This window comes from Mus pahari, chromosome 4, assembly GCF_900095145.1.
Source record: "Mus pahari chromosome 4, PAHARI_EIJ_v1.1, whole genome shotgun sequence".
Lineage (NCBI taxonomy): Eukaryota > Metazoa > Chordata > Mammalia > Rodentia > Muridae > Mus > Mus pahari.
This window is the reverse complement of record NC_034593.1, coordinates 51,646,744-51,670,902: the sequence shown is the minus strand read 5'-3', so window position 1 is coordinate 51,670,902 and position 24,159 is coordinate 51,646,744. Positions and strand designations below refer to the sequence as shown.

Sequence of the window (24,159 nt, the reverse complement as noted above, 5' to 3'; positions counted from 1 at the left end):
CCTTTTGATGCCATTGGTATGCCTCCCTCCTCTCATCTCTGTCTCTCTCTCCCTGTCTCTCTCTCTCTCTCTCTCTCTCTCTCTCTCTCTCTCTTTGTCTCTCTCTGTGTCTCTGTCTCTGACTCTCTCACACACACACATATATACAAACAGACACACTCAGGGTCTAAATGGAAATATCCAAGTCTGTGTTCTTCATACTGTATTTTACATATTTTAATGCCTTATAAAGTATGTATAAAATGAAAACCATGTATAAAAACATTTACTGAAAAACAATATTTGAAATACACAAATAGAAGGAAGGTTCCTTTCAGGCTCAGGTGGCCACAGCCTCCTTCTCTGAAATATTGTCAGCTAGAACCTATACCCCCAACCCTTTATTTATGCAAATGAGTGTACACAGTCTTCCTGTTCCTGAGCACTTTAGAAAAATGTAGAATGGGGGCCCCCGCTTATGATATCTCTGTCACAAAGATTTTCAGCTCAGGGGATACACAACTTCTGATAGACAGAAAGCAGTCAATGTATAAGCAGAGAATAAGGACCGGAAAGTGAAGGGGTAAACACTTTCCCCAAACCATGGACCAAAGTTTCTTAGAGGTTTTCATCCTGACATGCCGGAGAGACAAGGCCAATTCAGTGGAAAGCTACACCTCTCTGGAGTAACCTTGATGCCACCTGGAAGGCAGTTCCCTCTGATGGAGGATCCCTTGCCTGTCCCTCCTAACCCTGGTGGCCAGCAAGGGCCCTTCTAGGCCCCTATTGTGTGTGTCAGTTCTCCTGTTCCTGCTAGATACACTTCATGTGCACAGAATTCCTCACAAGGTGTGCTCAAATCTATAGCCTTGCCTACCTCTCTGGGTCTAGATACTATGCATGTTATTCATAAGTCCAGAATCCCATCCATGTGTCTGGATGACATCAAGAAATTAGCATCAGGCCATGGCAGGCTGCTAACTTTTACACATAAATAAGTTGTGAACGTTTCCTCATTTTTCGTTAAGTGTATAATCCAGGTCCAGCAGATAAAATGTGAGAAATACCAAATAAACTAAGAGAAATTAGCCCACTGCATTATCCAGTGGTCTGTCTTTTCAGAAACGCTTCCTTCTCTTTTCCTTCCTCATGTGCAATCCTATGTTACTCTCCTAGATTCTTGTTTGCATTTATCTTTATATGGTAATGAGAATCTGGCCATTAGTGAATCCAGTGGCTGCAAAGAACCCCACTACATGAATAGTAAAGGCTAGACTTTGGTACATCCTAGATGAGAACAGATGGGTTGTGAGCATAAAGTCCCTAATCACATTTTCTAGAAATTGGGGGGGGGGGAGGTACTTTGGACTTACTATGTGGAATAAATAAAACTCAGGCATGCGTAAGGGTTATTTTTATGTATCTTGCTTTTCTGTTAGCCATACATAAGTCACTGCATGCCTATTGTCTCATATTCTGTATCTCTCAGAACTCAGCAATGTGCCAAGATTCTGTTTGTCTAGTTCTGTTTGCCGGGTTGATGTCATTGCTCACCAGTATTTATCATCTGTGTTATTATACAACAACAATTCTCAACCTGTGAGACATGACCCCTGGAGATGGGGGATGGTCAAACGACCCTTTCACAGGGTGCATTTAAGAGCAGCGGAAAACACAGATATTTACATTATGATTCATAATGGTAGCAAAAGTATAGTTATAAAGTAGCAACCACCACAACAACAAAAAAAAAAAGTATATGGTTGGGAGTTGCCACATCAGGAATTGTATTAAAGGTTGGTAGTATTAGGAAAGTTGAGAACCACTGTTCTAGAATAATCAGCATGTGCCACATGTGGTCCACATAGGGCTCATTTGTGTAACTTGACCCGGATCCTTCCAACGTTAAGTGCTGCTGAGTGACCCTAGCTGACTGACACAATGGAACACTAATCCTCGTCATTTGCCATAAGTCTTGTACGTACAGATTAAGAGTCATGGTTCTGTTTGCTTCATACTGGTCCTGCTGCTCAGAGGTCAGGAGAGGCTCAGCGGTCATCAGCTCAGATTAAGTGATCGGGCGGGTCCTGCCTCTGCTGAGGTCTCCAGTGTCTGTGGATGTCTGGGTAGGATTATTTTCTATCACTGTAAGATACCTTGCCTTTGTAGCAAGGCTTCCAAATATGGGAGGGGTTGCTCACTGCTGGACTGTGGCATGGGAAGAAACTTTTAAAATGAACATTTATTTATTTAACTGTATACAAGGGAAAAGCAACCGCTTGGTTTATATCACCACTGCGATAACGGTTAAAAACAATCTTAAAATAGAGTTGATTTAAGGAAAAGCATCAGTAGTAGTACAGATGATGTAGGGGCATGGTACGGTTTATAAACCACCCTACATTACTGTGAAAGAGCTTTGCAATAACAGATGAAGCACTAAAATTATTGTCACTTTTATGTTCCGCCCCTTAGGACTTGATCTAGTTTATTTTCCCAGTTTTGTCTAAAGCCACTCAGAAAGCTCTGGGAACTCTCCATGCCTGGAACATCCCCAGACATCACCAACTGTATAAGTAAAACACTCATATTGTCAAACAGAGCTGCACGTTCAGTTTTTAACACGAGTCACTGCCTTTTCATTTTGCATGGGGTCCTAAAAATGAAAGGCCATCTTTGACTCCCAAATAGTCTTATTTCATCTGTGGAATGCTAGACACTTGATCTTCGTTAAAATTTACAGGTGATCCTAATGGTCAACAAGGGCTAGAAACCTTTGTCCCAAGTAAGACTTCTCAGCTTGGGACGCTGTGAACGCTTGTCAGTCACTGGCTGTGGGGCTCTGCTGCCCGCCGCAAGCTCTTGAGCAGCACCCACAAGCAAGACAAGATGCAAGCTGCCCTACCACCAGCATGGCAATCCAAAACATTTGCAGACATTTCCAAATGTCCCTCTTCGGTGGTGAGGACAGAATTGTCCCTAAAATGAAAAATCACTATTCTAAAGGAAGGATGAAATTAAGTAAACTCCTTTGGCTCGGTGATTAAATCCGCAGTGTGACGATCTGAGGAACCAGGTGTTTCAACGGAACCTACGAGAAGCTGCACAGCCTGTCTGATCAGCGCTGACCAGGTGGACAGCCTTTTGTTCCCTTGTGACATTTTCGAGGCTTTGGGAACAAGCTGCAGGATTTATCTGAGGCTAAAATTGAACAGGTGTTTGCGAAGCCACTGCTAAGCTGCTCTGAAGAAAAGGACCACATCAGAGAAAAATGCCACCGCGATGGGGTGGAGCATGTCAGAGTTGGAATCGAGGATTCACAGGGATCCAGCACTAAACCAAGCTCTAAAGAAAATTACCTGCAGAGCCTAAAATATCCTCTAATGGGAGGAGGATGTTTGTGAGGAACTTAAAGGCAGTTGGGAGCCCACAGCACATGTGGGAAAATGAGAGCTTTCCTGCTGGGAAGACGACTCGATGTGGGAGACCACGGGGCTGTCATCCGAAGGCTTGCTTGCCAACCGGAAGTAGGGCAGAGGCTAGAGACTGCCTGGGGTCGCTTTAAAAATCTACATAGAAATCAAATCTAAAATGCTTCCAGCTTTTGGGAAAGTGACTAATGTGGCTTTTCATCTTTCTTTCTTGGACTCAGAGTCTTCTCCCCTCGGGAGATGTCTGTGAATGTGCCCTCAGTGAAAAGTGCCAGAAGTTGTACACTAATGGATTAAAACCCTGAGGACGTTCATGCTGATGTTTCTGTCATGCACTCAGAGTTCAGGTTTTCTTTTTTTTTTTAAACTTATTATGGAGCAGCTACAGGCAGACATTTGTCTTACTTAAGCTTTTGAAATGTAGTATATAAAATACACACATGCACAGTGGATTTCATCTGGATTTTTTGTTTTTGTTTTGTTTTGTTTTGTTTTACTCTTTCCATATCATCCTGCTACATAGGACAAAAGCAATTCTCAGCTCATAGAGCATTGACTTAATTTGCACTCACACTGACATGTGCGCCTCTCACGACTCATGACAGTTACAGTTAGGCTTCATTCACTGAGGTGCTGGCATCTGTGGGCAGAGAGCACCTACTTTTGCCCGACTCCCTACCAGCAATGGATACTATCTACGATGTCTTGTTCCACGAGTAACTCAAAGCTACAATCTTAAATCCAGTTTGTTGCTTGGCCATTCCATTAAGAGACTAGAAAGGCCAGAGGGAGATAGAGGAACTTGCACAAAGTCTTGACTAGTTGCATATCAGAGAAGGGTTTTCAGTCCCATTCTAGCGAGACTCAAAGCTCACAGTCTCTGCTGTACCATGTCAGTCATTTTCCAATAAATTATAAATATATAAATTCTGTTCTTAGAATTATATGCTATGAATAGCACTTTTAAAATCAATTTTAAACGCAAATTGATCTAACACAACAACCTTTAGTATTTGCTAAGGATGCACTGTTGGTGGTCTCCAACATTTTGACAGTGGCAAGGATTGTTTTATTTGGGTTTTGGTATTTTTTGAGACAGGGTTTCTTTGAGTAGCCCTGGATGTCCTGGAACTCGCTTTGTAGACCAGGTTGGCCTTGAACTCACAGAGATTCACTTGCCCCTGCTTCCTGGGTGCTGGGGTTAAAGACATGTTCCATGGCCACCCAGTGTAAGGGTTTTGATGTATGACAGTTGAGCAGTTTAAAGCTAAAGCTGTTAAGAACTTATGTTGATATGAATCACAGTACTTGGTCGGATGCTTCCTGAAGTATTTGCCCCCATTCAGCTCCTAGAAAGGCAGATTATGTCTATCAGGTATCCAGGCTTTTCAACCTTATTGGGATAATCTCAATGGTGCCTAGAGATGTGTTGTACAAGTACCATTGTGCTGATTGCAGCAGATTCTGGAGTCAAGTGTTTCACAGCATCCCATCCTGGGATGGAAACACCTCACAGAGCAGACATTGGCTTGAGAGGAGAAGGATTCAGAATACTGTTACACATGCTGCTGGCTTGGAGAGGTACCACAGCCCCAAGGCATGGGAACACTGTATGAGACCCATAGATGCACTATACAGTGCTCTCTCGGGGCATCTGCTGGGTCCTACCCAGGGTGGTTACAATAGATTTGAATAGTATGTGTACACACTGATGAGAAGAACCTAAGAGGAAAAAAAAATGATTTCTAAGTTTAGAAGGCAACGTGCATGCTGCCTGAGAGCTGGGTTCTGTGACTAAGGTAAACCCCATTCCGTAGCTCCACCTTTGTCTTCCCCAAGTCTATCTTTCCTTATTCTGTGATAAAACTGCAGAGATTGCAAAAACCACACATCTTTCTTTCCCAATGTCACAGCTCAGTGGGTGAGCTTTAAAAAGGAAGAAAAGATGGTGTTCTCATCAGATGGCATGGCAAGCCCCCTAGAGCCTTCCAGACTGACAGTTCCTGCAGGAAACAGCCAGCTACCCATGAGGCGAGGCGTTATTTTGAAGCCTCCCTGTTACTTTTGTATTTGAAGGTACAGGTTTGAGTGTGAGGCTCCAATACCTAAGTGAGAACATAAAGCAGTTTGAGTCTAACACCATCTGGAAAGCCTTAGGAGGTGCACGCTATCGTTACACCTGCCAGTGGGAAGAAAAACCAACTCCGAATTTTAGAAGAGAATGAAGTCATTTAGGTCTCGCCAGAATCGTTCCCGCAGCAGCCCTGGCAGTGCCTACTTCCATCCCCAGTGGTGCCCTCTGCTCTCTTTACATCTTCCCTTTGGAGAGGCTGATGAGAAGAAACCCAACTTTGAAAATACCTAATGAAGCGGCGCTAGCTACCCTCTGCCACTAAGTCACCGAGGTTACACCCCGCAGGCATGATCCAATTTGTCCTTACAGCATACCTGCAAACTCTGCCAGAGAAGTTATGTTAACTGTGTGTTCCAGGTGGCAGAGAGGAAAGCCACACCATTAACAGCCCTGGAATTGTCACCAGGGCTCAATGAAGAAGGCACACCGTTTTCTACACCTTTCCCCCACTCTCATTACCAGCCTGGGGCCCTGGGACTTGCAATATTAAGCTCATTAGGCAAAGGTGCTTTCTAAGCACTGTTGTACTGGTGGCACAGGAAAGAAAATCTACACTGACTCAATACTTGCTCTCTGGATGGACTCTGTGTCCATCTTTCCTGCCCTTACCATTTTACATTGGCTTAAAGAAAGGTTTATGCTACAGAGGTTGCTGTGACTTCGGGTAATACTGAAACAACTGAGCTTATTACACAATACGTGACCCTAAGAAGAAAGGTATTTTATTTATAGTTCCACTGTATCACAATTTAATTTCCTTTTTTACCATGGCAACGTGCACAAGTTCAGAATTGGTAGAATCTCACCAATAAAATATATTTAGAATCCTGCAAAGGGGGAGGGGTAGTTGGTAAACCATGTCTGTCTAAAAACAATTAAAATGCTTAGACCGGGACATGTCAGTCAAACAGCCATGTGGTGTGCCAGAAGGGGGGGGGGGAGGGGTTGGGAGTGAAAGCTGAGAGGACCCAACCAGAAGGTGCTTTGTTTTTTTTTTTTAGGGTTTACTGTTTCAAATTTGAGGGTCACACCTTTGCCTCAAGCCAGGTTCGGTCACCTGTCCTCAGTAATCCAGTTGAAAGAGCTAAATTAACAGTGGGAAACACAAAAGAGAGATGTATTCAGTGGTCACATGGGAAGAAGAGCCAGGGAGATCCAGCAACTGCCCCAAGCCCATCTTTGGGTCTGAAGTAAGATCAAAGTTTAAATAGTGGGCCAAGGATGTGCACATCCCAACAGTCCTGGGCAACGGGTGGTCCTGCCTGCCATCCACCCACCACTATCTGAGCTCCAGTCTTATCCTGTAAGGTGGTCAGAAGGACACGTTGTTAGAACTACTTGAAACCTCTATAGGAGTTCAATTTCTCCCTTGGCTGGGGCCTTTTCTTTCTCCCAGCATGAGATTCTTGGGGAACATCCCGTTTGTTTAGGGTTCATTGTTTTACTAGTTTGATCGGCACATAGAGAGTCACAAATGTCTCTTTAGAAGATCTTCATTTCTGCCCGACCAGTTACATTACTTTAAACCAGATGTTTTCTCAGTGGCAATCTTCAGGCTCATCTCCTGACTTGTTACCCAACGTCGTTTAGGGTTCCACTGCAATCTCTCCAAGGAGGAAACACTGCCTGCCCAGGGTGAAATCTGCTCACTGTGCCATTCAGAAGTGACGCAGTAGCTTTGAGTTCAGGAAAGACAGCAGTTGAATTGCTGCGTAAAGGAACACAATGGGGTGTCAGCACCAGGCTAGATACATGCATGAGGGCCAGTAGAATTGTGCCCATTTTACAAATGTTCTATGAAAAGTATTTTATAGGTAAATATTATCCTTATACCTATACATGCATATTATCCCTTCATCCAGAATTTATAGGGATTTTCGTTGATTTTTAAAGCAACCATAAGATCTACTTGAAACAGCATTTAATCTCCTAGTTACTTTATTTCATTAATAATTACATTGTCCACTTGAATATTATGGTACATGCTAACAATCTCTAACTCTAAGATATTGAGTATCTCACCTTCAAACCAGGGACAAGTCTACACTAGCTACATGAAAAGAGAAACAGCCCCTTTGTGTCAAGCATGCAGGGAACAAATGGCACTTAGAAGGCCACTTAGAAGGTGAGGTGATGAGATTGAGGCCAGCCTGGGTTGCATAGCAAGTTTGAGATTAGGAGCCAAGCCTGTATATCATATTTTCATTACATATCCTCTTAGTCCAAGCAAGAAGTATTGTAAGAAGGCCTAGGAAAGAGTGTGTTTGGTTTAACTCATGGATAATTACAAACGTATTTACAACGTGGGGAAAATGTTTGTGAGACTAACCCTGGGGCTGTTTCTCTCTGCCTGTAGCTAGTGTAGACTTGAAGTGTAGGTTTGAAGGTGAGATACTCAATGTCTTGATTAGTTACTACCCCGTGATGAAACGCCTGACCAAAGTAACTTGGGGAAGGATGGGTTTATTTGGCTTCCACTTGCACACCAAAGTTCATCACCAAAGGAACTCGGGATAGAAACTCAAGCAGAGCAGGAACCTGGAGACAGGAGCTGATGCAGAGGCCATGGGAAAAGTGCTGCTTACTGGCTTGCTCCCCATGGCTTGGTCAGCTTGCCTTCTTATAGAACCCAGGACCACCAGCCCAGGGATGGCCAATGGGCTGGGCCCTCCCACATCAATCACAAATTAAGAAAATGCCCTACAGGCTTGCCTACAGACTGATCTTAATTCCTTCCTCTCAGATGACTTTAGCTTGTGTCAAGTTGACATAAAACTAGCCAGCACACTCAGGTTACTCTTAGGTCAGAGGCACCAATTCTAGTGCAGATAGACGAGTACCGCCTATGAGTGCGACCTGGCTGGGTGCTAGGGGGCGTGTCCTCTCTAAACTGTTAACTGGCATGAACCTCGCTTTGTTTTAAGGACGATAGTACAGATTTTCTAGGCAACTAAAAGTGAAACACTTGAAGCCAAAGGACCTCTGGTTCACTCACAACTGAAGAATGTAAAGAGAATGAAGGAGTTTAAATAGAACCACTGAGGGGGAAGGTGGCATGTTATTAGCCGGTAACACTTGGCTTTATGATACCTAATGATCTTCCAAAGCTTGCTTTCCTATAGAACGGAGTTGGTTCCTGAACAGACAGCTCAACCCCAAGGGCTAAAGAAAAGGCCTGTACGGGCAGCGTCGGCCCCGCCCATCCCAGGAGCACAGCTCAGAGGCTACTTGGCGCTTTCCAACTTTGCGCGGAAGTCATGGTGTTTTCCAAGTCGCTCACTTTTATCTTTTTAAGTAGGAAAAAAAAAAGCCAGCAAAGATGATGATTTGGATATTCTGTTGTCCTTCTGTCCTAGCTGTTTTGACGCACTGTCTGGCTCTATAGCTCAGGTTAGCCCAGTGCTTACTGCGCAGCCCAGGCTGACCTTGAACTTGTTGTGATCCTCCTGCCTCCATCTCATGAGTATTATGGTTATAAATTGATGTGGCACCATAGCAAGTTAAAAAAAAATCATTCTTAATATTTAAAAGTCCCCATGGTGGAAAACTATTTTTGAAAAAAAAAAAGTGTGTATCCATGCCTTTTAAAAAAAAATGGTGGACATCATTTATAAAATACATTACAATCTACCGAAGGTGTGTGGTCACCACCAGCAGGATATACTACCCAAAGGCCTGACTCAGATGGAATCAGGTTCTTGGGCACAATTGTGCATTTCTGCAGAAGCTGTACATGCGAGTGGGAGGAGCTAAGGTTCCCTATCCCACAATTAGGATTAGATATTAGGAAAATATGCAAAGGTGTACTTGCTTTTTCTATCCAAAAATTATGTCCTTGGAAACTTTCTAAAGATATTTTGATTGATTCCACGGGAGGAAGGCCAACCTACTAGAGGCCACACGCTTAAAGAAAATTGACTGTCCCTCCCCCCAGAAGCCATCAGCTGTCAATCGCTGCTCAGTAAGGGGCAAGGGCTCATGAGTCCCTCCCTGCTGTAATGTTGACTGGCTTGGTCTTTAGCACATCTTTTCTAGGCAATGCCCACTTCTTTGGGTTCATTTGTGCAGCGGTGCTGTCATGTCAGGAGACACAGTTTCAGTGGAGCCCTGCCTGACCTTTGGCTCTGCTTCCCAGAAGGTCCCTGAGCCTTGGCTGGGATAGTGGTACAGATGTCCCATCTCTGACTGAGCATTCCAGTGACAGTTACTTTCTGCACTTTGATAAGTTGGGAGTATTTGCATTAACCACTGTCTGCTGCATGAAGAACCTTCTCTGGTGCCGTCTGAGATCTGCACATGTCTGTGAGTACAGAGATATGAATTTAGACAACAGTTTGTCCATTCAACAAAATAATAGCATTTGGTTGACTCCAGAGCTGTCTAGCTCCCAACCAAATGTTCTTGGCTAGTTTTAAAGTACCAAGCATGTGTTTCTTCTCATGGACCAGGCCTTAAGTCCTATTAGAAAGTGGTTACTTAATCCTATAACAATCATGCTACTATTATATCCATGAGATATTTTGCCACATGGGTCATTATTGAAGTGCACAGGTTCAAATCTAGGTAAAAAGGTTAATGACTCCATACCCCATCAGAAGCCTAGATAATCCCTCCCAATTCTATAAAAGCTAACCATCAGGAAGGAAGCTTTCTTGTCAGTTCTAACTTGATGGTTTTTTTTTTCATGTCCTATGACCAAAGTATGTAGTGTCTTCAAGAAATAGGCTCTTACCATCAAGTTTTAGTGTGTTTCCAAGAGTAATTGTAATAGCATACACACAGATGGATATATATTATAAAACAGGTTTCCATATGGAAATTTTCAAACGTCCTTAGTCATTCCTCATCTACCCCCTCCTCCATCCTACCCTCGAATCTCTCTCCCCACCTAAAGCTGCCTCCCCATGATTCCCCCTTTCAGCTTCACACTGCCTCTGGTCTCCTCCTTTCCCTTTCTAGTTTCCTGGATTCTACACGTACTCCAAGCTACCTCAATAATCTTGAATGGAAGGTTTCTCAGAAACAGTAATATAGTTGTACTACAGTTATCTAATCAGTTCCCGAATATTTCCTCGGAGGTCTGGGATGCCAGTCTACCCGGATACTGTCTGAACCCCCTGAAAGAGTTGTTCTCAAGAACCCTGAAAGATTCTCCTAATGCGCCTTCCTGTCTGGAGCCCAGTGATGGCTACAACCCTTTTTCATGACTTTGGCCACTGATCTGTACTGTCTCTGTAGCCCCGGAAACATATCCATCTCTACAGACAAAGACCTGATGATGCTTAGCCAACTTGGACAAGACCTTTGAACCTTTAATGAGGCTAAGGCTTCACCATATCATGTTGATTCAAATCTTACACTCTCTTAGGACAAAGCCCCAGAAACTTCCTTGTTTTGTTCCAGACTTAATGGATGTCCTCTTCTTTACCCAAGTACATCCGTATCCTCAGTTCCTGTGACGTTTGTCCAGCTACCTCAAGAAATCAATCTCAGACATGGGAATTCTTACCTGTAAATAGCAGTTATGTTCCTTTCTGGTAATGGCAGGGAGGGACTGCTATATATGTATTTCTGTTGGAATCATAGCTAAGCCTCTTTATGAAGCCTTACAGGTTTCAGAAGAGCAGTCTTTAAATCAGACTTCAATATGGATAAATCTCATAGATAGTCTTATAAACATGTCCTAACTACTACATTTGGCCCTAAGAAAACACCCCTCCTTGTAGACCCATGAGAGAAGGGGAACTACCTTAGGCATCCTCCACCAAAATGCTGAGGCTAGCCACGTGCATGGTACCCTACTTGTCAAGAACTGTAGCCATAGTAGCTCCATATGGTCCCTATGTCTCTGACCTTTGGCTTCAATTGCCCTCTCAACTACATTTCAAATGTTCTTCAGATCATAAAGGGCTGAGTAGGTCCATGGTCCCCCTGAACTGCTGTGGTTTTTATTTAGTAATGGCTGCTCGAAGAGGCATCTATCTGGTTCTAGAAAAGAAATACTGTACCTATACAAACAAGTCAGAAATGGTTTGAGACATGATGAAAAAGAAAAAGACTTAAAAACCAAGTCATTAAAATCTGAGAGAGAGTTTCCCAGGGGTGGCTGTCTTGGGAAGACACTTTGAATGGCTTTCCTAGACACCCCCTTCTCTGAAACCTCTGTATCTGGTGCCTGAATTTTTAACTGAATTGTCAAATTCGTCTTCTCTAAAATCAAACAAGTTCAGGTCCTGATGATGCTTCAGCATGGATACCAGACAACCCGTTACCCACAGGACCATTCAAAGAGGCGAGCGGGCATTTACTTACCAGCTGACCTCCCCTTCATGACTTCTCCCCACAGTGCTCTGAATGAACAATTACAGTAGGTAGAACAGTCCTAACACAAACCCATTCAGCCTTAAGAGACGATCTTCAGCCCAAACACCCAAGATTGCCCTTGCTGCTCTATCAAGTACAAACATGGGGAAAAACAAGTTGGGGACATTATGAGAATCATTTGGCATCATATCATAGAAATGGAAACTTTCTAGGCCATCTATCTGTTAATATCATGGTCTATTGGACTGGTACTATGTCATGACTGCTATCAACCTCTAGAGGATCCATCTTACCACTTAAAGCAACCAACCAAAATCAACCATGTCCCTCATAACAGAGTTGCTGTTCTATAAACCCCAGAGCCAAGCATTGATCAATAAGAACTGCCATGCTCAGTCCACTATTTGCATAGCAGAAAACTGGAAGGTACCAAAAGGAGAACAGCTCCCATATATGAACAGGATCAGTCCATTATCTTATGTGTCAGGTCATTCTAGCACTGTTCGCCCACTACCACTGCATTAAGCTTACCCTTTTCTTCTTTCATCTAATTCGGATGAATTCTGCACTGTCCACAGTTCCAACCCATCATGGTAATATGAAACCAAAATACTCTGCTGTGTGTATGCCTTCACTAATAATCTACATACTAGTTCGCAGGTATATGTGGGCACAAGTGTGTTTTCCACATTTCCTAGAATTTTTTTTTTCTCTAGTATATATGGTTCGTGTTACCAGAAGCCTGACATCCGCTGTGTGAAGCAGTGCCTGACCTTGGGAATTACATTGGGAACAATTACACTAGCCAATGACACAGACAGAACTGGCATTCTCGTTTTCTGCATCTACATCTATATTTATATTTCAGCTTACATTATCGCACTGTAAAGCCAAGCTAGAGAATCTTCACTTTCTTTCTAAGGCTACTACATTTTAAAAAGCACAATCCATTCAGAGCAAAGTGAGGCATTACCACTCTCAAACCATTTGTAAGCACAAATTCATTCTCCATCAAGCCTCGATTTTGAATATTATACCACATACAAGGGCCTGAAAGCTACATGTGCAATAGGAAGCTCAGAACTTCTTTTTAAGCAGAGTGAATCGGCCTCTTTCACTACTCTGAAAGATCTAGATGTACATCTGCATTCTCCTTTCTCCTGACAGGTGGGCAGCATGCTGAAGACCCCTACATTTCCTATCTGGCTGTGCAACGTCAACGGAAATTACAGCATCCTTTTCTGCACAAATAGGCAGCTCTTATCAGACTGGAAAATGGAGCGTGTCTTTGATCTGCACTTTTACAGTGGCCAGCCCTCCCAGAAAAAGCCTGTACATCTTACAATAGGTGAGTACTTGAGACTCCCAAGTGTGTGCTTTAGTGCACCCAGAGATATAGCTGTCCTTGTTTAACAGCTGTGTGGTTATTCATGCTACTACTACTGCAAGAACTACTTAGACTTGGTTTTTAAATGAAGCTCCTGCTTAGGTCTAAATCCATTGTCATGTGTAGCTTTGAAATGGAGACATTGGGGTGTGTGTGTGTGTGTGTGTGTGTGTGTGTGTGTGTGTGTGTCTGAGCTCGTGTGCATATGTGTTAGCACTAGAAATAACATGGAAAAATAAATACATTTTAGATAAAATAAAAAAATAAAGGTTAAAGAGTCAAATTCCCAGAAATTCTGCCCCAAGCCCCCCCCCTCCCCAGGAAAGACATGCAAACAAAGAGGAGACACAGAGTCCCACCGGCCAGTTCTATACCCAGGCAAACACATGACAGTCACCCACTGACAGAAGCAGCCTCAATTGAGAATGAATTTTTGTTCAGATTAATTCAAAAGGCACTTTTGAAGGAAAGCTATGAGCCAGGTGCTGGGATGGACACTAGCAAACCCACGGTGACAGGAAGACCACTTTTGTCTCTATTACAACTCCAGTGCCTTAAGTTAATGAGGAAACCTTAAGAGATCTCTATATACTGGTACCTCTGACCAGATGCTGAGAGTGGACACAAGACTTCCATCAGCAACCTTGGCCCCAGTTGTATGGTTTTGTCAACAACTGACTTTGCATTTAGCACCATAAACCTGGGGGGAGGGGAGTCCCTATTTTTTTTTTTTATCGTGAGAAGTGCATATTAGCTCATTTAATTTAGTGTGACATCGGCCACGTGTTCTTTAATATCTATTACCACTCTTATTTCACTTTACCTGTGAGCTAAGCATCGCCCCCCCTCCAGGTTACAAACATCCCACACATTCTGTTCTGAGTACTGTGTTGAGAGTATATGTAACACTAGCATTAAATTCCCAATAGCCATATGAAGCAGGCACTCTAGGATCTATTCTTAGTTGTATAGTTGCTATATTTGACTGATAAAAGAATCAGGGGAGCGCAGCAATGGTATTTTAAATACTCTCTCAAATGTTACCTGGCTCATACCAGACAAACCTAGGCCTTGAAAGCAAGTTCTAGATTCCCTGTCTATACTCTACCTCAAAATAAATGGCTCTTGTTTAAAAAGTGATGAATCTTCCTTTCATCTGTTTTCCTGGTAATATCAGTGACAAATACATATGTGTTGCATCACGTTGCATTAAGTGACATGAATATCCTTGTCCCAACACAAAGATACCTCAGACTTATTTTGTATGGGCATTTTAATACATTGCCTGCAAGAACCCATCCACTTAGCCAGTACTAAGACTATAGCGCCCTGGGCCAGCACCTCAGCCCTTGCGTCTTCTCCCGGTATGCTGGCTTCATTGGGAAGAGGCCAGTGGACCTGGATGTCAACGCTCCTGTTCTATCCTCAGATACCCACTCCCACCACTGGGAAGGGGAGCACCGTGAAGATAAACATGGATCAGGAAGACGGTTTTCTTCACTGGAAATGGCAATCAGAACCAAATGGAGAGAGGCTACCATCAACTGGAATGGAGCTATTCCCTTCTTCTAAAAAGAAAACTAGATACAAGTCTGAGGGGTCTGGACAAATGGGATGAAAATGTACAGCGCAGGGATGGGCATTGAATTCCTACATTCCTCTTTCGTGAGCCCCACTGAAAAATACCACTGGCAGTTTCTCATTCTTTCTCTATGCTGGGCCTTTACAGTCATCAGTGCTGTAGGGAACGTGTATTTATCTCAGAGTCTGAGTAGTGATGCCTTCATTTAATTCGGAAGAGAAAATCCTGTCTCTCCTCTTCATGTTTTCTGACTCACTTTTTTTTCCTGAGGCTTCACTAAGACTGAAGGGAGAAGCTCACATCCATTTGAGGATGAAGTCATCGAAGTGCATCACCGGCTTTTAGCCATGGCAACAGCTCAAGTCTCCTCAAGCCTTCCTGGTACAGGCAGTGTTCCTCTCCAAGGACACACCTCACATGGCCACATTAGCTGATTCTTTGCAGTAAAATAGCAAAGAGGCTTCCTCCTACAGGGAGAGTGGGAGGGGGCGGTGCCCGGTGGGCGAGGAGCTCTGGCAGGTGCTTAGACAAGCACTCAAAGCATCAGGCAGAAAGAGACATTCTTCCGACCAGGGTTCTAGCTCCTTCCTTCTCCTAAGCTAGATATAAACAATAATAACATAAACAGAGGCAGTCTTACTCCTGCAGAAAATAAGATTCTACAAAAAAATAGCCTCTTCTCATCTCAGTGTTCAAAGAAGTAAACATCCTTTAAAGAATGTGATCTTTCTTTCTTATGCTAAATACCCACACATTTTCTGAAGAGGTACACATACTAGACACACATTCTTTCTAGAAGACGTAAGGGGGAAGCATTTGGACATTTCCCACCCCCACAGCCTATCTGCTGACTCACTAATTTGGGGCTTTGGGTGTGGAGACCAAAGGTCAGATTCCAAAGAACAGCTGGTCTGCTCTCAGGGTCTGTGTTAATTTATTAAATGCCTTTTCATTTGGCTCAAGAATGGTATTATAATCTGAAATGAGTGTGGAAGACAAAGCTTCAAAGTGAACAATAACTTGTGTCAACAGAGGAAGCCCGTTGCTTTGGCTCAGGCAGCTAGTTATGTTATCTTTATCGTGGGCACTTTCACCGAGAATTTTAAATAGATCAGACAAGTGGAACCCTACCAACCCTGGTCTCCCTTGGGCTTGGCTACATTGTGTTTGGGGTGGGGGGGGTTGGGGGTCTAAAACGAATTTCAGTTTGTTTTAGGAGTATTACGTTGTCTCTTTGGGGTTGGTAACTGTGCTTGAAAGCAAACCATGACGCACTCTGTCAGGTAGCACTCAGTCCCAGAGATACCGCCAAGTCTCAAGCAAGGAGAACATTCTTTGGGCACAAGAACTGTCTAGGGCCTGGTCCTTGAGGAGTTCATGACTCTCTAAGATCAACGGTGGTCCCTCCAGTATGACTGAGCACAGGTACGCTTGCTACACAAGTTCAGGGCTCTGCAGAAGGAAGAAGAAAGGGGTTACTGATGAGAAAAACCCAGCAACTCTTGCCCAAAGCACCTTACAGCTGTATGAAAGTAGCCCAGGTCCTCTACTACCATTCCTACCTTCATTTATTCTTTGGGTTTTTTTTTTTTATGGTCTTTGAAATTTTACCTTGTTAATAGCTATGTTAGCTTGCCATGTTTCATACGTTGTAATTTATGTTAAATTATTCCTGAGACAAAATCCTATTAATAAAAAAACAACAGTGGAGGAAAGATTAAGTTCCCATGTTTATATGAAACAATAATAATTGTTTTACATAAAGGTATTCTTCACTTTGCATGTCATGTCAATACTCTGCGTGAGTTTTTATTTTATCTTGAAGTGAAGCACCCACTCATATTTGGATTTATTTTTAAGATGGAGATGTGTTATTTAGGGTTAGCTATTTCTGCAGCAAGCACAGCCCCAGGGACGAACCAGACTGGCAGGGTGGGAATGAAGAAAAGACAGACACACAGACGAGCTGGGATGGGTGGACGGGCTCTCTGATGGAGAAGCCGCTGAAGCAGAGAAACTTAGTGTGTTTACTGTATGCCGCAGAACAGAGAGGTGGGCTAGAGCATACAGCGGCGCAAGGAGGCAGGGCTGTTAACTTACAAACGAGGAGGCAGGGCTTTGGTTATAAAGCTGGTCAAGGAGACAGGTTTCGCCAATCTAGGTGGGAGCAGTCTCTGGAGAAGAGCATTCTCCAGGCCATAAATATCTGGGCAGAAAAACTAGAACAGACATTTTCTGCCCTATTGACATTCGCACAGCAACCAAAGAATGACCTCACCATCCCTCTGTTTTTTTTTTATTTTTATTTTTTTTATTTATTATTATTTTCTTTATTTACATTTCAAATGCTATCCTGAAAGTTCCCTATACCCTCCCCCACCCTTGCTCCCCTACCCACCCACTCCCACTACTTGGCCCTGGCCTTCCCCTGTGCTGGGTCATATAAAGTTTACAAGACCAAGGGGCCTCTATTCCCAATGATGGCCGATTAGACCATCTTCTGCTACATATGCAGCTAGAGACACAAGCTCAGTGGGTACTGGTGAGTTCATATTGTTGTTCCACCTACAGGGTTGCAGCCCCCTTCAGCTCCTTGGGTACTTTCTCTAGCTCCTCCACTGGGGGCACTGTGTTCCATCCAAAAGCTGACTGTGAGCATCCACTTCTGTGTTTGCCAGGCACTGGCATAGCCTCACAAGAGGCTGCTGTATCAGAGTCCCTTCAGCAGAATCATGCTGGCATGTGCAATAGTATCTGGGTTTGGTGGCTGATGATGGGATGGATTCCCGGATGGGGTAGTCTCTGGATAGTCCATCCTTTCATCTTAGCTCTAAATTTTGTCTCTGTACCTATATCCTTTCATGGGTATTTTGTTCCTTATTCTAAGGAGGAATGAAGTATCCACACGGATGGTCTTCCTTCTTGGTATTCTTCTGTTTTGCAAGATGTATCTTGGGTATTCTAAGTTTCTGGGCTAATATCCGCTTATCAGTGAGTGCATATCTAGTGACTCCGGTGCACCGCCGGGGAGAGGGCGGACTGGACAAGCCTCACCAATCCTCTGAACCTCACCCTAAGTGGGGTAAAGGCTTTGCCATTTTCCCATGACCTTGCCAATGTCAACAGCACATTGCCTCGGGACTTCCAACCTTTCCCGAAAGCTGTCCATTTTCTGGACTACTGGTTTACCTTTAAAGTTGTGTTTTGAAGGAAATTACTATTATATTCCCCCAACAGCTCCTCAAACACGGGAAAGGCTATTTAAATGAATATATTACTCTGAATAGTGACCTAAGCTGACTTCGCCTTAAAGTGCAAATGAGATGATGAGAAGATAGAGGTATTTTCTTTTCGAAATATCAACTTTGCTCTGGCTAGTTTTGCATCAGTTTGACACAAGTTTGACACAAGCTGGAGTCACCTGGGAAGAGGGACTCACAGCATATTAGTGCATTCTCTTCATTACTGATTGATGTGGGATGGCCCAGCCCATTGTGGGTGGTACCATCCCTGAACAGGTAGTCCTGACTGCTATATGAAAGCTGGCTGAACAAGCCATGGGGAGCAAGCCAGTAAGCATCACTCCTCCATAGCACCAGCATCAGCTTCTGCTTCCAGGCTGCTGCTTCAGTTACTGCTTGGACTTCTTGATGATAGATTTCAAACTGTGAGTTAAAATAAACCCTTTCATCCTCAAGTCGCTTATGGTCATGATGTTTTATCACAGCACTATAAACCCTAAGACAAACCTAGACTAGTATGTCACTCAGAATAATAGTATACTTTCAGAGGAGAAACATGAAAACAATTCTTTTTTTAAGTTTAAGCTTACAGATGTCACTAGACCAGAAAGGACTAGGCAAGGGGCAGGAGGATCTGGAGTTCCTCATCTTTCAGAAACAGCCCAAAGCAACTGGATGAGACTTGCGTTGCCCTGTCCAGGTCACATGGATCTTTCAGTCACATGAATAAGAAACAATAAGCATATATTATCAACTGTCATAATTGCCTTGGTAGGCATTATCATTCAATCATTCATTCATTCATTCATTCATTCAACTTTTCTAGTCTCCATGTCATTTTTGACCAAAATATCTGAAAACAACTTAAGGATTTTTTTTTTTGGCTCATTGTCTCATAGGTTCCCATCATGGTAAGGAGGCTAAAGCCAGACAGAGAAGTTCATATCAAGATGGAAAGGACACTAGAGGGGGTCAGGGACGCATACAGCTTCAAGGATACATGGTCAGTGATCTTCCTCCACCTTGACTCTAATTCCCAAAGTTTCCAGAACCTTCCCCCAAATAGTGCCACCAGCTGGGATCAAGTGTATAATATGGATCTATAGGGGCCATTTCCTTCCATGTACCAGCAGCCTCCCATGTCTAGTGGGGTTTAGGCTTTCCTGAGAAGATGGCATGAGTCAAAAACCCATCACACTGATTCGAAACTGAAAACTGAGGTTGGGGTTTAGAAGGGAGGGAGCATGGAATGCCAATCTTATTTTTTTTAATGGGAAAAGGTACCTCCTAGGGAAAGTCAGCTTAGACTGAGCAGAGGTAACTGGGTGAGGAGCTGGAAGACTAATGAGCGGGTATGAAGCTCTGTGGAGGGTTTGCCAGAACAAAGGAGAAGCCAACGGGACCGATGTGCAGAGAACAAGGTACAGATAGGGTGAGAAACAGCTGGACCGGCAGGCAAGGCACCACATGGCATTCTACACTAGGGGGCGCGAGGATCTAGAAGGATTTTAATAGGCCTGGCAGGATTTGCACTTTGAACAAATGCCTTGGTGTGGAAACAGACTGGCAAGAGCCCAGAGTGTGTGCTGAGACTAGCTGGATGGTTGTCAAGACTGTGTGGCTGAGGATGATCTGAGCAGATCGAGGGCGGTTACCGGAGATTGACGTGGGTACCTTGAGGAAAGCGGGGGTCGAGGGGGGAGGTCAAAGAAAGGGTAGGCTGAGGTGGGCTGCGGGGGAGGGAAGGGGAGGAAGATGGAAGCAGGTGACTTCTGGGTGTCTTGTTTGGCAACTGGTGAGACTTTGTTCCCTCACTAAAAAGAGATAGGTATGGAGAGAGGGAGGGGGAGGGGAGAGGGACACTCTCTTCCCACTGGCTAGAGTTAGTTTGGACTTCACAGGGCCTGAACCAATACTGAGGGACATGATCAAATCATAGGAACTTGCATGATGTAAGACATCTAAGGGATCTCTCAGAGGACAGACAAACTGACCTTATATAAAATACAGGCTTTTTCAGCATGGTAATTGTTTAAGTTCACATTTGTAAATATTCTTGTCTGACACTCTTTGGGAAAGAGGAAAGGGAGAGAGAGAAAGACAAGAGAGAGAAAAAGAGATCGAGAAGAGAGAGGGGGAGAGAGGAGGGGGAGAGAAAAAGGGAACTGGGAGAGGAGAAAGGGGGCTGATTTCACATGGGGGAAAGGCTTCCCAAGTACCCACGGGAGTCAGTCTAACAGCAGAGCAGGAGTGACCATCTAAAGGACATGAGCAAGGGACACACAAGCACTAGTGAAAGAGAAGTCACGGTGGAAACAAACAGCTCAGACCCAAGAGGAAGTCAGAAAAGCCCAAGAGCAGCCGTGGTACACTTCCAGGTGTTTCCATCTGGCTTGCTACTACTCTGTGTGTCCATCTGCATCCGGGGTGTAGGCCAGTGGTGGAACATTTGTCTCACATTGCATTCCATCCCTACCACCCGGGGGGCGGGGGGGGGGGGAGAACCTGACTTCATGAGAATAAGTGAAAAACTGGATTGCAGAAATGCATCCTGTCACAAATCCCTAAGGCGTCATTAGTGGTCACTAGACACAATCTAAATAGCAGGTATTTTTAGTAAATGATTGTGTTAAAAATCAGAGAGGACCAGGTTTGAATTCAACCCGTTATTTTCAGATTATCCAGTTCCAATTACTTTACTAATTTGTTTATGAGGCATGGGGTCTTATGGATCCCATCCAGGCTGGCCTTGAACTCTTTGTAGCTGAGGATGGCCTTGAGGGTCTGTTCCTCCTGCCTTTGCTCCTGACCGCGGGGATTACAGGCAAGCACCTGGTTTATAGAGCTGCAGATTTGACCCAGTGTTTCATGCATGCTAAGCGAGCACTCTACCAACTGAGACACACCCTCATCTCTACAGCTTAATCAAATTTAAAACATTCATCTCATATATCTTTCCAAAAAGGACTTGGGGTGGCTGGTATATGCTAAACTTCCACAAAACATTGTGTCATTTTCTTTCCTTCAGTAACTGAACGACGAAGAAAGTGTTTTCACTGCTGTCCACAAGGTGGTGCTGTGAGAGTGGTGTTGTCAATCGGATTATCAAATATAATTATCTAGGTAAAGGTGAGCAAGTTACACAGAGAGAGACATACACACGCACTAAATGCATTTTTAAAATACAATATATTCATGCAATAGAATATTTTCTGAAATAAAAAGGAATAACATACGTAGATGACCACATCGTAGTTGGCTATCCCATAGATGAATTTGAAAACGTTATGCCAAGTGAAAGACCACACATCCATACAAGCTAGAATATAGCAAATTACTGTAACAGACAAAAGTAGAGGATAAACAATGATTGGCTGTTTCCTAAGGTTGGAGGGAGTCCAGAAATGTGGGGTGGGGGAAGGATTGGAGCTGGTTATGGTCTCTTCGGGGAGTTGATCATGACATTCTAAAACTGGGCTGAGACTCAAACCCTGCAAGCATTCCCTGCTACACAAGCCACCCCTGCCAGGGAACTAGGTAGATTGCAGATCTCTCCACCCTTGCCAGGGAACCAGGTAGACTGCAGATCTTCTCTCCCTCAGACCCTCCAGGCCCAGTCTCTCCTCTAACCCCAGCTCTGCAGCACTCCACCTGCTGCAGCCTTCCCTCTCCCTCCACCCGCCCACAGCTCTTGTGGCTCCCACAGACCTTCTGCTCTTCACCTCTGCTGGCAGTTAGTCTAGGCTCCGCCCCACAGTAACCTGGCAACAGCCCGGTGTGCCTGACTTACTCTATAAAGGGCTGCTTGCCCACTCCTCTCTCTCTCTCTCTCTCTCTGCTTGTGGACGTTGTACATCGTGGTGCGCACTAGGCTCCGCACCACGATGTACAACGTCCACAAGCAGCTGCTTGTGGACGTTGTACATCGTGGTGCGCACTAGGCTCCGCACCACGATGTACAACGTCCACAAGCAGGGGATGTCTCAACGTGGGCCCACAGAGGCAACCCCTTCCCCCGCACCATACTGAGCCTCCACCAAACACATTCCTTCTTTCTCTTTCTTTTTATAAAACACAACAACCTCCCTGCCAAACTCATTGCTTTATTCCAGCCCCCAATGCCAGCATCCTCGCCACCTCCAACTAACCCAAAGGCCACCTACAAGGCAATACAGAGCCACCGCATTCTCTTAAAATCCAGAGAGTAAACAGAAACGAAGGAACAAAACATCTTTGAAACAAAGGCAAACCCAGAAATCAGCACCCAGACCTGTAATCATACAAATCCCAGATGCCTAGATGCCATTGTAAAAACACAATACTAGGTGCAATATGTCTTCCAGTAGAGCCCAACTCTGCTACCACAACTGGCCCTGGATATTCCAATATACCTGACAAACAAGAAAAAGACTGGAAACAGCCTATATGAAAATGATAGGGGCCCTTAAAGGAGAAATGAATAAATCCCCTAGAGCAATCCAAAAAAATCAAACAAAACAAAAAACAGTAGGAAGAAATGAATAAGCCCTTTAAATAAATCCAGGAAAACACAAACAGTTGAAAAAACAAACAAACATAAAAAGCAAATAAAACTATTCAAGACCAGAAAATAAAAGTGGAATTAATAAGAAAATCCTAACTGAGGAATTCTAGAAATGAGAAATTCTAGAAATTTAGGAATTCAAACAGGAACCTACCAAGGCCTCTTTCACCAACAAAACACAAGAGATGGAAGAGAGAATCTCAGCCACTGGAGGTACATAGAATAAATGGATACATTCATCAAAGAAAAATGTTACATCTAAAAGCTTTCTGACACAAAATGTCCTAGAAATCTGGGACACTATGAAAAGACCAGCTCTAAAAATAATAGGAATAGAGGAAGAAGAAGAAGAGACACAAGTCAAAAGCACAGAAAATATTTTCAACAAAATCGTAGGAGATAAAAGTACAAGAAGAATATAAAACATGGAATAGATTAGATCAGAAAAGAAAGTCCCCTTGCCACATAATCAAAATGCTAAACCTACCAAACAAAAGAAGGAAAAGTAAACACTGAGGAAAAAAGACCAGGTAACAAATAAAGTCAGACTTATTAGCATTACACTTGACTTCTCAATGGAGACTCTAAAAGCCAGAAGGGCCTGAACAGATGCAGACTCTGAGACCCTAGCCACCAGCCCAGATTCCTATACCCATCAAAACTTTAAATCACCATAGAGAGAGAAAATAAAACACTCCATGATAAATCCAGACTTAAGCAACATTTATAAATCCAACCCTAAAAATATTTCTTGAAAGAAAACTCCAGTCTAAAAAGAGTAACTACAACCATGAAAACACAGGGAATAAATAACCTCAGACCAGCAAATTCAAAAGAAGGAAAACACACACACACACACACACACACACACACACAAAATCAACACCACCAACAAAATAACAGGAATCAACGATGATTGGCCATTGAGACCACCAGTGGTCTCAATAACCAATAAAAAGACAGAGTCTAACAATGGATACAAAAACAGTATCTATTATCCTGCTGCATCCAAAAACCACACGTCCACATCAAAAAAAAAAAAAAAAAAAAAAATAGACAGTATCTCAGGTTAAAGGGTTGGAAAGGATATTCCATGCAAATGGACCTAAAAAGAAAGCTAATGTGGCCATTTTTATATCTAACAAAATAAGCTTCAAACTCAAACTAATCAGAAGAGATAGGAAAGCCACTACATATTCATCAAAGCAAATATCCACTAAGAAGATATTGCAATTCATAACATCTTTGCCCCCAGGCACTAGGGCACCCAAGTTTGTAAAAGAAACACTACAATAGCTTAAATTACATGTTGACACTCACACTCCGATAGCGATAGCGGGAGACTTTAATACCCCAATCTCACCAGTAGACAGGTCATATAGACTAAAACTAAACAGAGAAATGTTAGAGCTTACAGATGTTATTATGAACCAAATGGACCTAATAGATAGTTAGAGAATATTTCACCCAAAGACAAAATATACCTTCTTCTCTGAATCTCATGAGGTGTTCTTCCCCTAAAAATGACCACATACTC

At 43.4% G+C, this 24,159-nt stretch overlaps 1 protein-coding gene across 1 annotated transcript in view; it reads left to right on the top strand.

Moving 5' to 3' along the window:
- Mindy4b (MINDY family member 4B) overlaps window positions 1–14,827 on the top strand; it is a 34,213-nt gene extending 19,386 nt beyond the window's left edge. Inside the window, exons 11-12 of the mRNA XM_029537208.1 lie at window positions 13,036–13,216; window positions 14,685–14,827. Coding sequence (XP_029393068.1) covers window positions 13,036–13,216; window positions 14,685–14,827 — 324 coding nt within the window. The remainder of the gene's footprint in view (window positions 1–13,035; window positions 13,217–14,684) is intronic.
- Window positions 14,828–24,159: the final 9,332 nt, after the last annotated feature.